This window comes from Pteropus alecto, unplaced genomic scaffold (genome assembly GCF_000325575.1).
Source record: "Pteropus alecto unplaced genomic scaffold, ASM32557v1 scaffold44, whole genome shotgun sequence".
Lineage (NCBI taxonomy): Eukaryota > Metazoa > Chordata > Mammalia > Chiroptera > Pteropodidae > Pteropus > Pteropus alecto.
This window is the reverse complement of record NW_006436812.1, coordinates 8,239,913-8,256,706: the sequence shown is the minus strand read 5'-3', so window position 1 is coordinate 8,256,706 and position 16,794 is coordinate 8,239,913. Positions and strand designations below refer to the sequence as shown.

The window sequence follows — 16,794 nt, the reverse complement described above, 5'->3', positions numbered from 1 at the left end:
TTTATTCAGGGGAGCATCGTGCCTCCAAGACTAAACACAGGTCCAGATATATAGCAAATGCTGAATGAATGAAACCATCTTAAAAAATGTAAAACAGTCCTTGTGCTGCTAAAACCCCTGCTGATGGTTCAGCCAACGCACCTGGATTTAAACCCACAGGCCAACAAGGACCTGCATGATCTAGTATTGTCTACTCCTATGCTATTAATGCCTTGCTCTCTTTGTTGATAGCACACTGGCCTCCTTATTCCTAAAACCTGGCCCAGACTTGCTCCTGCCCTTCCCCAGAAAAGGAGTTAGGAATGTTTTTTCCCTAGATGACCTTCTGCACAGCTCCCTCCTTCCTGTCATTTGGATCTCAGCTCAAATGTCACCTCTGCCCTTCCTATCCAAAATAATCTTCCTATCTAACCTGTCACTTTAATAACTTTATGGTGCTTATTACCTGAAATTATCTATTTACCTGTTAATTATGCCACTCCACTATACTATAAATTCCTTGTAAAATTAGGGACTTTTTCTATTTCGTTCACTACTTTGCCCAGTGCCTAGAATGCTACCGGTTGATAATAAATGCTCAATAAACAAGTATTTATGGAATGAATGAATACTAGCTATTTATTACACGCTTATTTTGTACAAGGCACTGTCCGAAATGCTTCACATATGCTAAATCATTTAATTCTCATAACACCTTATGAAGTCGGTGCTAGTATCTGTTAGTAATAAAATACAACGCACCATCAGATCAAGGACTCTTGAAACAACGTCCTTCCCACCAAACTCGCAGCGGGGCTATCCCCGCCCCTTGCGTGGCGCGAAGGCCACTGGGAGTTGTAGTCACCCGATACAGTTCGTCAGTGCTCCCGGAAGTGACGCAAAGGCCCCGCCTTCTCTTTCCGCGTTTTCGCCGTTCTGCGGTGTGACTCCTCTCAGGTTCAGCTGGTAAGCCTTTCTTGGGCCGCGTGTTTTGAGGTGGACGACCGGGAAAGGGGTGCGTGCGGGGACTGTGATAAGCGGGGGTCGGGAGGTGGCGGCTCGGACCCCTTCTCGTGGCACGTGACTCCAGCCCTCCCGCAGGTCCGGCCGCGCCCGCCACAGCCGCCCCGCGTCGTCGCCATGTCGCGGTTTTTCACCACCGGTTCGGACAGCGAGTCAGAGTCGTCCCTTTCCGGGGAGGAGCTCGTCACCAAACCTGTCGGGGGTAACTACGGCAAACAGTGAGTGGAAGGCCTGTGCCGTGATGACCACTCGTGGAGTGCGGGGTTCGGCAGGCTTCAGAAGGCCCTGTATTGGGGGGCGGGTGAGAATGAAGATGAGGTTCTGTAGGACTGGAGCAGTGTTGGAGGGACGACTTAAGGTACTGTGAATTGTGGGAGTCCACCCACCGGGTACCAGGGGCATAGTCACAGAGGTTTCCCACTGGATAGATCAGTTGAATTAGTCTCCTAACTTGTTTCCATGTCCATAACCTTTATACCATCTACCTCCCCTCTTCTGCTGGTCATCGGACTTCAAAAGTCATAATTATTCTTACTACAAAATCCCTTTCTCAAAACGTTCCTTTGATAGTTGGGAGCTCCTTGATGTGGCTCTGAAGCTGAACCACCTGGCACTGTGGGCAGGTTCTAAAAACATCTATGTATCTTTTTCTCATGTTTACCTTCACTGAAACACTTTACCTTTCTCTACACATTAAATTTTTTTCACCCTTTGAAACAGTGGAATGTTATTTTTCAAACTTCTGTCATATGCGTGGCACCTTCGTTATTTTTGCCACATGCCTGTCTATTGTTTAAAACTATATATACACATGTAAAGCCATATAGATATGATTTCACATCACTGCCACAAGTGGAAAACCAACAGTACTGGCCATAAAATAGAATATAATTGGAACAAGTGATAAGATGGAAAGAAAGAAGAGAGATTGTTGGCTGAGTGCTGTCTGTGGTCTGGTTTCTCATTATTAAAGAAAAATACTGTCAATGGAGGTATTCAAACCACAGACTTTTTCCTCGTTCTTGGCCTCTCACACTCTGCAAAACATTGCTTTCTAGGACCTAGTTCAGGTACCACCTTGAAGCCTAGCTGAAGGACTCTTTTTCTCATCTTTTTAGTTCTTCTTAGTAACTTGTGTCTCACATAATTAGTTTTCTGACAATAAATAAGCACCTTCGTGTGTTTATTTTTGAGAGGATGGAGATAGCATTCTTTGTATGTGCTACAACATTTGACAAAAGGCCTTACTTTAAGTAGACTTAAAAATTGAGTTTATGTGCTGAGGCTTTGAAGAGGAAGAAACAAAGGATGCGTATAAATGGCCTGCGTTACTCAGTTATACCTGCCCTTTCTGAGAAGAGAAATAGAGATCACTTGGAAAGACTGGAACTGAAAAGGGAGATTAAGATTAATGGTCTGTGTTTTTTCCAAATAGACCATTGCTGCTGAGTGAGGATGAAGAAGATACCAAGAGAGTTGTTCGAAGTGCCAAGGACAAGAGGTGAGGCCATGGGGAGCCTGTGTTGTGGGGAGTCTCTGGCGCAGTGGAAAGTTTTCTGGGTGGCGATGGTGGGCATATCCAATGTGGTATTGGATTCCCATCCCAGGTTTGAGGAGCTAACCAACCTTATCCGGACTATTCGTAATGCCATGAAGATTCGGGATGTCACCAAGTGCCTGGAAGAGTTTGAGCTCCTGGGAAAAGCATACGGGAAAGCTAAGAGTATTGTGGACAAGGAAGGTGTTCCCCGGTTCTATATTCGCATCCTGGCTGACCTGGAGGACTATCTTAATGAGGTCTGATTCCTTTGGGTGAGGGGGGATCCAGAAGGCGATTATGGGGCCTGGGGCCTATTTCTAATCCACTTTCAGGGATCATGTTTCTTCTGGGTTGTTTGCCTATGTACAGTGTTTCCCAGAACCCAAGAAATGGGAATAATACAAGGAGAGGAAACTCTTTTGGCCAAGAACTTTAATTTTTTTTTATATTGCCTCTTATTTGTGGTTTTGTACTTTTAGTGGTGATATGCAAAGGCGCTTTTAAAAAGTAACAGGTGCGATTAATTAGTATAGATGGCATGCAGGTAGATAACAAGCCTCGAAAGTGGAGGTGAAACCTGAAGCTTAGGAAGTGCTACTTAGTCTCAGATCCCTGTTCTCTCTTTCTTCCTTCTCTGTTCTTTAGCTATGGGAAGACAAGGAAGGGAAGAAGAAGATGAATAAGAACAATGCCAAGGCCTTGAGCACCCTGCGCCAGAAGATCCGAAAATATAACCGAGATTTTGAGTCCCATATTACAAATTACAAGCAGGTAGGGAATGCTAGAGGCAGACTTTGAGTTGTGGGTACAGTGACCTCATCACTGAGACAAAAAAGCATTTGCAGATGGGAGGTGTGACTGGAGAAGGAATCATGACAAGGCTCTCTGGGGTGGAGGGGTAGGATGGAGCGGTGATTGGAAGGCATCCTTAATTACTCATTTCCCTCTTTCAAGAACCCTGAACAGTCTGCAGATGAAGATGCTGAGAAGAATGAGGAGGATTCAGAAGGTGAGAGAAGAGACTCTGCAGATGATTCAGAAATCTAAAGTTAGGGGTTCCCTTAGCCTGGTTTCTTGGTGTCCTTCAGCCTTGCTCTTCACCATTCTAGCTCTTTTCTCTCCCCTCTCCCACCAGGCTCTTCAGATGAGGATGAGGACGAGGACGGAGTCAGTGCTGCAACTTTCCTGAAGAAGAAATCCGAAGCTCCTTCTGGGGAGAGTCGCAAGTTCCTCAAAAAGCTGGAGGTAAGAGACAGGGTTAAAGTGAGTGGTGATTTGCCTCCAATGGACCATTCTTGGGTCCCTGGGGAGAAGAAAAGACTCACAGAACCCTAGAGTTAGGAGGAGTTGGGTCTAGCAGAGTCTAGTTTGAGGATAGGCTTCCTCTTGGATTAGAACACTGAGCACTAGAATCTAGAGAACTAGATTCTGGGCCCAGCTCTGCCCCTGGGGAGCCGTCATGTGTTCTTGGGGCAAGTCACCATTTCTTGGTCTTGGTGGCTTAATCCAGCTCTTAATATTGTAAGTTCATGGTTAACCACTCTTGTTCTACTCCTGTAAATCCCTGGGACATGCGTTGCGGGGAGCAGAAAGACCAGTCAGTTTCTTCATCTTCTTCCTGCTCTTCCTTTTTTTGACTTTCTAAGGATGAAGATGAGGATTCAGAAGATTCAGAAGATGATGAAGACTGGGACACAGGCTCTACATCATCTGATTCAGACTCAGAGGAAGAAGAAGGGAAACAGACTGTGCTGGCTTCAAAATTCCTTAAAAAGTAAGAAAAATAGTGGTACCTTGGGCTACAGCGGGAAGAGTAGGACACCTTTAATCACCTTTAACATCTTCTATGGAGACCTTTCAAGTTGTAGGCACCAACTGCTCCCTTTTCACAGAGAGATCTCAGAGTCAAGTATATTAGTTGGTTAACGTCACAAAGCTGATGTGATTTGAAGGCTCCAAAGTCTAAATATTTAACGACATTATTCACTGCATGCAGACTGAGTGTAAATCTCACTTTGGCCCTGATAAGCTGTGTGATATTTGGACAAGCTTCTTAACTTTTCCAATCTTTAGTTTTCTTATCTGTAAAATGGGTAGTACTTGACCCTGCGTTCAAGGATAGCTGCAAGAATACAGGGAGGTGATATAGGGAAGTGGCTCAGCCTAGGACTGGCATGTGGTTAGCTCTCAGTGATAGTCGCTACTTTTTTCCCTTCCTGAGAACTGTATGTAGCACATAGACATATATAGCATATAAATGGCAGCAAGCCTTCCTGAGGACAGTCCCAAGCCTTGCTGGGACCATCACAGAATGGGAGAGGATTCTGATTTGAATTCCAGTCCCAGCCCTTAGTCTTCTAGTAACTCTCCAACATTGGGTAAGTTACTTAACCTTCTTAGGTCTCAGTTTCTTCCTTTAAAGTCAAGATAGTCCTTGTCCCTGTGTCCTACACAGTAAGCTCTGATAAACACTGCTCTTTTAATAGGCAGAACTGTTGCTGCTGTTGGGGTTGCTTTCTTGCTTTCCAAAGTTGGAGTTACACTGCTTCAGGAGGTAGGGGATTACCTGACACTAGAGGGGTCTAGACACAGGCATTTTGTTGAGAAGCTTTTTTTTTTTTTTTAAATTTAAAATGTTTCAATTACAGTTGACATACAATGTTATATTAGTTTCAGGTATACAACAGTAATTAGATGTTCATATCTCACAAAGTGATCACTGTGATTGAGTCTAGCACCCCATCTGATGTCATACATTGTTACCACAATGTTATCGACTATATTTCCTATACTATATTTTACATCCCTGTGATTGTTTTTATAACTGGCAGTTTGCACTTCCTAATTTCTTCCCCTTTTCACTCATCCCCCCAACACACCTCCCATCTGGTAATCATCAGATGTTCTCTGTATCTGTGTGTGCGTGTCTGTTTTGTTTGTTTGTTCATGGGTTTGTTTGTTTTTTAATTATTTATCAGGGTAACACTGGTTAATAAAATTATATAATTTTCAGGTGTACATTATCATTTGACATCTGTATATTCTATTCGTTTTTGTTTTTTTTTTTTAACTAGTGAAATCATGGTATTTTTGGTTTTTTTCCTTCTGACCTATTTCAGCATAATGCCCTCTAGGTCCATTCATATTGTTGCAAATGGCAGTATTTCATTCATTTTTATGGCTGAGTTATATTCCATTATATATATGTCCTGTGTCTTTTTTATCTGTCTATTAATGGACACTTAGGTTGATTCCATATCTTGGCTATTGTAAATAATGCTGCAGTGAACATATGGATGCATGTCTTTTCAAACTAGTGTTTTGAGTTTCTTCAAATAAATACCCAGAAGTGGAATTGCTGAGTCCTTGTTTGTCTCTTGTTATAGCATTTGTTTTAAAATCTGTATCGTCTGATATAAGTATTGATTGCTACCCTTGCTTTTTTGTTGGTTTTCCTTTGCCTGAAATATCTTTTTCCATTCCTTTACTTTCAGTCTATGTGTCTTAATACCTAAAGTGGGTCTTGTGTAGGCAGCATATGTATGGGTCTTGTTTTCTTATCCATTCAGCCACACTCCAGCTTTTGATTGGAGCATTTAATCCACTCATGTTTAAAGTAATTAATGATAGGAATGTAGTTATTGCTATTTTATTATTCACATTTTTTACCTTTTTTTCTTCTTAAAGAAATCCCTTTAACATTTCTTGTGATACTGGTTTGGTGGTGCTGAACTCCTTTAGCTTTTTCTTGTCTGGGAATTGAGAACCTTTTTCACTGTGTGGTTTAGGGAACACTGGTCAAGTCTGGAAAGCACTGCATATTTAATTTCCTTTTACTCAGAACACTTCTGATACCATTTGTTTGGGTTTTTTTCTCACACCAACCAGCTCTCCAACTTTCTGGACACCAACTAGGTGTTCAGCAATCCAGTTCCATTCTGATACTAGTCCAAACCCACAGGCGAAGGGTTCAGTTCCAGATGACTCCCTACCTCAGACACCAGTTGCAAGTCTCAAGTTCGGCACCTGTACTTCTGACCAACCAGCTATGAATTCAAATTTCCTGCAGTCCTCTTAGGTTCAATAATATGCTAGAATGACTCAAAGAACTCAGCAAAGCCTTTTTACTGTAAAAAGAAAAAGTGCAAGAAATCTGTAAAAAGTGCAAAAAAAATGTGCTATTCCTAGGTCAGTCTGTACAGAGCAGTCAGCTTAAAATCTGTAAAAAGAAAAAAAGTGCAAAAAAATTGCTGTTCCTAGGTTAGTCTGGACAGAGCAATTAGTATCAAAAAACAACTGTTTCCTATGGGTTCTCTGGGAAACATTAGAGGTTCACTGTAGAGGAACATGACAGGCTGTTTCTGTGTCTACAGTGGCCTGGTTAGCATCTCCACTTTTAATAGACTAGGCCATATTGTTCCCTTCTTGAGTTTCTTAGTTGGTTTAATATGGTGACAGACCTTGGTAAGTAGTCTGGCAATTCAAATACTTAATAGTCCTTGCTTTGGTTATGACTATGGTTAACTTTAGGTCACTATTTTAGAGTGTAACTTAGGACTTGCTGGAGGGAAAGAAGTTCATGGGAGGAAGAAGCCTCAGCGATGGAGAAGGGGCTGGTCTTTCATCTTCTCCCATGTCTTCTGGCAGGGCCCCCGCCACAGAGGAGGACAAGAAAGCGGCTGAGAAGAAACGGGAAGATAAAGCCAAGAAGAAGCACGATAGGAAATCAAAGCGTCTGGACGAGGAGGAGGAGGACAATGAAGGCGGGGAGTGGGAAAGGGTCCGAGGTGGAGTGCCCCTCGTTAAGGTGAGGATTTTAGAATTAAAATGAATTGGGAAACAATTGGGGAGAGCATACAGGTACAGTCTAGTTGGGTTGGGAGAAAAAGAAAGAATGGTTTTCTATTGGCTTGCACATGACAGGCTATGTGTTGCCTAGGAGAAACCAAAAATGTTTGCCAAGGGAACTGAGATCACCCATGCCGTTGTCATCAAGAAACTGAATGAGATCCTGCAGGCACGAGGCAAGAAGGGAACTGATCGGTAAGATTTGTGGGCCTTGGCTCTGGGCTTGCAGGGTGAAAGCTGTAAGAAACAGGGTAGAGGTTTATGGGCAGACAATGCTGTTCGGGGAAGATCTGTGTGTGGCTCTAGTGGAAGGAATAGTATATTTGGAACATTCTGGTCCATTTTTTGCCATTTACTCTATCTCTGACCTTAAACCAATCATTTAACCTTTCAGGACTGTTTTTCCATCTATAAAATGGGAATAATGCTCACCTTTAGTCATTCAGTGACTGAAGAGGATGGTAGATTGTTAACATTAATGCTGTTTCTGTTTTCAGTTTCTAAAGGAGAAGCAAGTGGGATAGAGGTGGGGAGGATAGGGATAATAGAAATGAGCCCACCTTACTGGTCTGAAGGGGCTGTGCTGCATGACAGGATGAGGCTTTTTGACTTGTCTCTAATGCCTCACCCTGTTTTGTACCTTTCCAGTGCAGCCCAGATTGAGCTGTTACAGCTGCTGGTTCAGATTGCTTCTGAAAACAATCTTGGGGAGGGTGTCATTGTCAAGATCAAGTTCAATATCATTGCATCTCTCTATGACTACAACCCCAATCTGGCCACATACATGAAGGTGAGGGCAGCAAAGAGGAACATCCCAGGGCTGAAGCTGGTGGGTCAGGGGAGGGTACTTCATGTCTTAAAACTCAAGGGCTGTGGAAACAGCCTTGGTGGTTGAAGGCCCCAGGGATTCCTGGTGAAGGGGCTCTTGGGAGGCATCTGCTTATTCCACCTGCACACCTCTGATTGCCTTCTGATCTCTCGGCAGCCCGAGATGTGGCAGAAGTGCCTGGACTGCATCAATGAGCTGATGGACATCCTGTTTGCAAACCCCAACATCTTTGTTGGAGAGAACATTCTGGAAGAGAGCGAGAATCTGCATAATGTTGACCAGGTAAAGAGAGGGATTAGCAGGCTAATTAGAGAGGTATATGTTGTCTGCTCTGGGAAAGCTCAGTAGAGATAGAAGGATTAGCAGGGCTGAGATCAAGGCTGATATGTTTACTCCTCCTCTACCTTTTCAGCCGCTGCGTGTCCGTGGCTGTATCCTAACTCTGGTGGAACGGATGGATGAAGAATTTACCAAAATAATGCAAAATACCCATTCACCCTGGAGGACCTAAGACACTGGGCCCCACCCCCATAGCTTCTAATTCAATAGGTCTGGGTGGGGCCCCATAATTTGCATTTCTGACATATACTAGGTGGTGCTGTTGGTCTGGGGACTGCACTTTGAGAATCATTGTCCACTTGGCTTGTTTTGCTTGGATTAGAGGCATTGGGATGGGGAAAATACAGGACATTACTCAGTAAAATGTGAATGCCCATACGTGCCCACTGAGTCAAGGGTGTAATGGTGAACAAGACAACTAGGGATGTCCTTCATGCTCATAGAATTTACATTCGGTGCTGGGGAAAGGCAATTCAAATAAATAAACGAGGTAAATGTAGGTGATATGAAGTGTGAATTAGAAATTCAAATTGGGACGTAGTAGAAAGCGACTGGAGTAGTGGCTGCTTTAGATAATGATCCTTAGTCCCTTTCCTTTGAAGTGAGATTGGAATGAGGAAGAGGAGGAGTTAATCAAGGGAGGAACTAGCAGAAGAGAACACCTGACAGGAGGGACAGAAAGTTGGCAAGTTTGTGTGCTTGGCCAAGTGTCACAGGGAAAGGAATGTGTCACTCTGTTCTCCATGTCTGTCAGGACTTGATAGCAAGTCTCCCATTCCCTGGGGACTTCCTGAGGTGGAACAAGGAGGGAAACGGGGGACTAGGGTGAGGCTGGGAGGAGTCTCATCTTTGGTCGCTAAAGCCTGCACTATTTAGAGCCATTGTCTTTGCCTCTCTTTTTCGTCCAACGACATCACCCCCTCACCAAACCCTGTGCCTCGCCTCCCCTCCAGTCTGACCTGGATCAGGTAGAAAATGAAGGCGAGGACTCAGCTGTGCTGATGGAGAGATTGTGCAAGTACATCTATGCCAAGGACCGCACAGACCGTATCCGGACGTGTGCCATCCTCTGCCATATCTACCATCATGCCCTGCACTCCCGCTGGTACCAGGCCCGTGACCTCATGCTTATGAGCCACTTACAAGACAACATTCAGCACGCAGACCCTCCAGTACAGGTAGGATAAGAAGGAGGCACTCTGGCACGTGGCAAAGGTTTTTCGTCCAACGACATCACCCCCTCACCAAACCCTGTGCCTCGCCTCCCCTCCAGTCTGACCTGGATCAGGTAGAAAATGAAGGCGAGGACTCAGCTGTGCTGATGGAGAGATTGTGCAAGTACATCTATGCCAAGGACCGCACAGACCGTATCCGGACGTGTGCCATCCTCTGCCATATCTACCATCATGCCCTGCACTCCCGCTGGTACCAGGCCCGTGACCTCATGCTTATGAGCCACTTACAAGACAACATTCAGCACGCAGACCCTCCAGTACAGGTAGGATAAGAAGGAGGCACTCTGGCACTGGTGGCAAAGGGAAGACCAGGCTGGGCCCCATCTTCTATTTGGGCAAAGTGGTTCAACCAGATTAGCCATCTATCTGATCGATGCAGCTATAAATAGACATTTCATCAAATGCCAGCAGACTTTGATCCTCCTGCACGTTAACAAATTTCCTACTGTTCAACAGCATTAGAGTCCTCTGGGATAGAGATTTGGGTTCAGCTAATGTTTATTATATCATTAAATGTCTGCATCAGCACATTAGGAGATCATCTTGTTTTCAAAAGATGAAAAAAAACCCTTAAGTTGTCAAACTAATTGTAAAGTCAAAGACCCAAATGTAATGTGATGTGTTGGGGCATAACAGTGGAACCACTAATTTTGTGTATTGTGATTGTGAGGATATTTTGACATAGGAGTACTAACGCTGTGTCTTTAAATGTGAGTTTAAATAATTGAGAAATATTTGTGTGGAACATTTGAAGAACTTACCTGGTGGTGGTTTTTAAATAGCACTCCCATTTCTTTTTTATTCCATTGTATGAATCTGTTTTCCCTCTTGATAGATAGCTGGTTTGGGACTATTATAAATGAAGCGGCTCTGAACATTTACGTTTAACTCTTTGTGTGGGTCTATGTTTTCTCTTAGGTAAATACTTAAGAGTGGAATTGCTGCATCATAGAGTAGGTGTATGTTCAGTTTTATTATAAAACTCAAAAGTGGTTATACCATTTTATACTCCTACCAATGTGTGTTTATACTGCTACCAATAATGTTTGGTGTTGTAGGTCTTTTTAATTTTAGCTGTATTGGTGGCTGTATAATGGAATCTCATTGTGGTGTTAGTTTGTATTTCCCTGCTAACTGTTGAAATTGATTAATTTTTTGCCTGTTTGTCCTGTATATATCTTATTGCATGAAATGTCTGGTCAATTTTTGCCCATTATTTTCTATCAGGATTATATTGAATCTATAGATCAATTTTGGGAGAATTGACATCTTAACAACATTGAAACTTTTAGTTTTACATGTTATCTCTTCAGTTTCGCTCTGCAGTGTTGGCAGTATTATACATCTTTTTAAAAATTATTCCTGAATATTATGTGATTTTCGATGCTATTGTAAATGCATTTTTTTTTCATTTTCCAGTTGTTTACTACTACCATATAAAAATACAAATAATTTTTGTACCTCTGTATTTTACTGTTTTGCTAAATTCATTAGGTCTAGCACAGTCATGCACTGCTTTGACAGCGGGAATAGGTTCAAGAAATGTGTCAGTAGGTGATTTTGTGGTTGTGCGGACATCAGAGGATGCTTACGCAAACCTAGATGGTATAGTACTACACACCGAGGCTATATGGTATACCACCGGCATATATGTGTTCGTCATTGATGAAAATGTTGTTTTGTGATATGTGACTAGTTATTTTATAGGTTCTTTAATATTTTCTACTAAAGTAATCATGTCATCTGTGTAGAGGCAGTTTTATTATTCTACTAATGTTTATGACTTTACTTTTTTATTTCTTTTTTGCCATGGTGATGACTCAGCTCAAATGCTGTGCAGAATAGAAGTAGTGAGAACAGACATCTTGCCTTGTTCCCATTCTTAGCAGCCAACATTTCGCTATTAAGTATGTTAGCTGCAGTATTTTTGTAGATGCCTTTTCACAGATTGATCCTAGACGATAAGTTGATCCCAGGTCTCAGATCCTAGTTAGATGAGAATTTTTGTTATAAATAGATGTTGAATTTTGTCAAAAGCTTTTTCTGTGTTTATTGAAATGCTAGTTATTTCTCTTTTATTCTGTTCATGTGCTGAATAACAATGATTTTAGATTTTTATACCAGCCTTTCATTCCTAAGATATATTCTACTTGGTCATGCTATGTTATTTCTTTGCTATGTTGCTGGGTTCTGTTTGCTAATATTTTTTTAAGGCTCCTGGCATCTATGTTCATTACTGATATTGACCTCTATATTTTTGTTGTTGTCAATACTAAGTCTCACCCCCTCACCACCAAAAACAAAAAAATCTGGACTGCTTATAATATTCCCTACCTTAATTAGTGGCAAGTCCATCTCTTCAGTTGCTTAGGCCAGAAACCTTGGTGTCATCCTCGATTCTGGTTTTTCTCATGTACTAGATCAGCTTCCCCAGCCATTTCTATTCAAAATCCATGTCTGAACACTTATCACTTCCACTGCTACCCTCTGGTCTAAGCCACTGTCATCTTGGTCTCTCTCTGCTTCTGCCCTTGTATCCTTTCAGGCTATTTTTAACAAAGTAGCCAGAGTAACCATGTTAAATTAAGTCAGATTATATCATTTATTTGCTCAAAACTTTCCTGTGGTTTCTCATCTTAAAATTCTTAACATACGCTTGCCCATCCTGCCGTTTACGGTCACACCTTTTATCAGCTCTAGCCATATCACACTCTCTGTTCCTCAGATACACCTGGCACAATTCTTGCACAGGGTCTTTGCATTTGCTTTTTCTCTTTTCTACAATGCTTTTCTTTTCCCAGTTATCTGCACAATTTGCTCTCTCCTTTTTTTATTCTTTATTTAAACATTCTCTTCAAAATGAGGGCTTCTTTAGTTATCCTACATAACTAAGCTCCCAACACTACCACCACCACACAAATTCCTTTCTTAATTCCCTCCTCTGCTTTATTTTTCTCCTTAGCACCACCTGCATATTGTGGTGATTTTGTTCTCTATACCCCACCCCTAGAATGTAAGCTCCATGGATGGACAGGGACTTGTCTGATTTGCTCTCTGTCCCAGGCAGCTCAGCACATCAATGTATCATTTGTTGTGTATTTGTCTATTAGTTGAATGAATAAACAACTTGCTTCGTGGTGGTCAGCTCTGAGTGCATTTCTGTTTCTTTGCTCCCAGATCCTATACAACCGCACCATGGTGCAGCTGGGCATCTGCGCTTTCCGGCAAGGCCTGACCAAGGATGCCCACAACGCCCTGCTGGACATCCAGTCAAGCGGCCGGGCCAAGGAGCTTCTGGGCCAGGGTCTACTGCTGCGCAGCCTGCAGGAGCGCAACCAGGAGCAGGAGAAGGTGGAGCGGCGCCGGCAGGTTCCCTTCCACCTGCATATCAACCTGGAGCTGCTGGAGTGTGTTTATCTGGTGTCTGCCATGCTCCTGGAGATTCCCTACATGGCCGCTCACGAGAGTGATGCCCGCCGTCGCATGATCAGCAAACAGTTCCATCACCAGCTCCGGGTGGGCGAGCGACAGCCCTTGCTGGGTGAGTGTGAGGTTTTGTAGAGGAGCAAAATTTGCTTGTTCATCCCTTGATTATTTTTAATCAAAGGATTAAGAGAAGCTAAAGGGAGTAACTTTCCCATGAGATGAATCCATTTGTTTTAGTCACATCTCCATGTAGAACCTAAAGGCATCCTTTTTACTAACTAGTCTCTGTGGTGCCATAGGCTGCATTGTTCTAGCCTACAAATTAAGCTCCCTGCTTCCTGTTTTCTCCCTTCAGTCTCTCTTTGTCAGTATTATCATGCAACCAAATTTATGATGTTATACACCCCCAACACCTTAGAAGTTCTTCACTACCTACAGAATAAAGTTCAGTCTCCTTGGTCACTGAGTTAAACTTGTGACCTGACTCCAATGATATTTCTTATTTAACATAACCTTACATAGTACTTTTTTTTCTGTCCAGCACTGTTTTATAAATAATTCATTTTCTCTTCATTAGTAACAACCCTGTGATGTATAGGTACTGTAATTACTCCTTTTTCTTTATTAAGAAACAGGCACAGAATTTAACTGACCTACTCAGCTTTAACATAATAACATGGCTTCTCTGAGTTTTTTTTCTATTTTTTCCCCTTCATGCATATTATTTTCCGCCAAGCTAAGCATTCAGGAATCTAGCGTTGGCTCTTATCACTTCTGAAAGAGCTGATCAGTCAGTCCAGGGGCTGGGTGAGTTGTGATTTCACAGGGAAAGGGCTGTCCACTGTGCTCTTCCTGTGGGGTTGGCACATAGGAGGCTTGGCAGGTGAGCCAGACTTAACTCTCCACAGCTACATTCCCTACAGATTTGTCCTCTACTGGTTGGATGTGTGGTTGTGTTACGTGTAGGTGCCCTTTAGGCAAATCTTGTTGGGCTTGTGTAGTGACACTTTGTTAGAAATTTTCCAGTGAAAATCTCTGTTTCCATCACCTCTTAGGGCTGTCTGGTTCACCACAGTTTCTGCCTCTCAGTTACTGCAGTGGAGCCAAAAGCCAGGTTCTGTTTCAGCTGTGCACTGCTGTGTGGTTTGTAGAGAAATATTCTTTGAACCTCTGACCTTTCCTTTTTCAGAGTGATAGAATGAAAGCTAATCCACAAGGGTCGTGTGCCTTTTCTTATACTTATCCCTTTTCATACATTTCTACATGGGCCTGAACCATGTACATAGTTGAACTTCTTGTCCCTGTTACAGGGTCAGCCATGTTCATGTTTCCATACACCTGCCATCTATTCCAGCCTTGGAGCTTTTATACTTTGTCTACCCTGAATTCAAGCTACTCTTGTTTGCCACATCTGTCTTCCTGGCTTGTCTCTCAGGACAGTATTTAGGGGCCCAAGTCCATAATCAGCACATGAAACCTGTGATTTCACAGAGGTAATTTAAAGTGAAGCTAAATTTTTTAAGGAAAAGGAGTGAGCCACTTTAAAGAAGAAAAAAAAACAGTGATACACGGATATGGCAAAAATCATAAAGGTAGTATAAGATGGAAGGAAGTTGCATAAATACTGTTCCAGTTGAGATGTTAAGTTTTTTTCAGGTCAGGGAGCCTTAGAAGAATCTGAAGAAAACTGTGGACCTTTCTCTAGGGAAATGTACATGAGGAGACACACAGCAGTTTGTCAACTTTTTCAAGGGGCTCAACTAGTCCACTGAAGCACATCATGGATTAATTTATTAGTCTAAATCTAAATAAATTTCTTCTGACATTAAGGGACTTTGTACAATCACAAAGCTGTTTAGTAGAGAGATAGGAGAGTCTCCAGTCTGGTTGTTCGTGCTCCTGGCCTGTGTTCTTCCTTGAACAGTGCTCGTCGGGGCAGGAGCCCTGGTCCCAAGTGTCCCCAGGCCCTACCTCATTCCCAACCTTTCAGGTCCCCCTGAATCAATGAGGGAACATGTGGTCGCTGCCTCAAAGGCCATGAAGATGGGTGACTGGAAGACCTGCCACAGTTTTATCATCAACGAGAAGATGAACGGCAAAGTGTGGGACCTTTTTCCCGAGGCTGACAAAGTCCGAACCATGCTGGTTAGGTGAGCAGAGAGAGACTGTGATGGGGGGAGAAGAAAAGAGTGGTTGGTCTCCTTCCCTGAAGATCTTCTCTCCCTTCTCCCCATAGAAAGATCCAAGAAGAGTCTCTGCGGACCTACCTTTTCACATACAGCAGTGTCTATGACTCCATCAGGTGAGTTGAGTGCTGAGGAAGCAGAGGGGCCCCAGCTTTGTGGTCAAGGGTCCTAAACTGCCTCCTGCCGCCTTTCTCCCCAGCATGGAGACACTGTCTGACATGTTCGAGCTGGACCTGCCCACCGTGCATTCCATCATCAGCAAGATGATCATTAACGAGGAATTGATGGTAAGGGCCGGTGGTAAATTAGCAGGTGGAGTCATGGTAAGTTCAAAGTCGAGGGGTCTGATCCGTGTCATGTCCCTTTCTCTGGCTCATTCCCATCAGGCCTCCTTGGACCAGCCAACGCAAACAGTGGTGATGCACCGCACCGAGCCCACTGCCCAACAGAACCTGGCTCTACAGCTGGCGGAGAAGCTGGGCAGCCTGGTGGAAAATAACGAGCGGGTGTTTGACCACAAGCAGGGCACCTATGGTGGCTACTTCCGAGGTGAGTGCTTCCATCTCCTCCATTCTCCCAGGGTCCTGGCTCCCTTTCTGCCTCCCCTGGCATTCACTCCCTCCCCTTCTCATCTCTCTCCTACAGACCAGAAGGATGGCTACCGCAAAAACGAGGGCTACATGCGCCGGGGTGGCTACCGCCAGCAGCAGTCTCAGACAGCCTACTGATCATGCCACTTCTGTCCCCATGGCCTCGACCATTCAGCCTTTAAGTCCTGAAACATCCCAGTCATTAAAGGTCTATTTAGAGTCATTATAGTTCCTGTTTGTCTGCATGTCACCACAGAGGTGTGTTGCACAGTCATTTGGTAATTGTATTTCTTAGCTTCTACCACATGACAGGCACAAGGGTCAGGATACAGAGATGACTTGTACATATTTCTGACTTCAAAGAGTTTTCTGCTCTTTTTTATTTAACAGAAAATCGTAAAGACATTCAATAAGTTATAATAGGAGCATAAATAGTGGTAGATATGTTGAAAGGATGTGACTGTGGTGCATAAATATCAAGAAAAAGCATGATGGAGGAGGCAGTAGGGATGGTTGGATCTTGCTGGTGGATGGCTGGTGGTTCACCAGGCAAGGAGAAGGGAGAGTGTGTCTAAACCTGTGTGAAGTGTGCTCTTTGGACCAGTGTGGACCTGGAGTTAACCTGTCCGTGACAGAACAGGCTCCACAGTTACGTGTAGGCACTGAGGAATTTTGCTATTGCCGTGACAGCTAAGCATGATTGTTTTTCTAATTTGTGTGTATTTTCAAAAGTATTGATCTACAGTAGATTGGAAACTTTTTATAATCTTCACATTTGTGAAACATTGATGTAGACAAA

At 43.3% G+C, this 16,794-nt stretch overlaps 1 protein-coding gene across 1 annotated transcript; it reads left to right on the top strand.

The window, feature by feature from the left end:
• The first annotated feature begins 847 nt into the window (after nt 1-847).
• Nucleotides 848-16,223, top strand: LOC102884747 (eukaryotic translation initiation factor 3 subunit C). Its single transcript, XM_025048417.1, has 21 exons — nt 848-945; nt 1,081-1,220; nt 2,438-2,503; nt 2,610-2,799; nt 3,188-3,313; nt 3,497-3,551; nt 3,678-3,787; nt 4,189-4,316; nt 7,190-7,349; nt 7,482-7,585; nt 8,039-8,180; nt 8,376-8,501; nt 8,632-8,706; nt 9,512-9,663; nt 9,774-10,056; nt 12,971-13,334; nt 15,210-15,369; nt 15,456-15,521; nt 15,605-15,692; nt 15,792-15,954; nt 16,051-16,223. Exons 2-21 carry the CDS (start codon nt 1,120-1,122, stop codon nt 16,131-16,133), a joined length of 2,742 nt encoding a protein of 913 aa, XP_024904185.1. The 5' UTR covers nt 848-945; nt 1,081-1,119; the 3' UTR covers nt 16,134-16,223.
• The last annotated feature ends 571 nt before the right edge of the window (nt 16,224-16,794 follow it).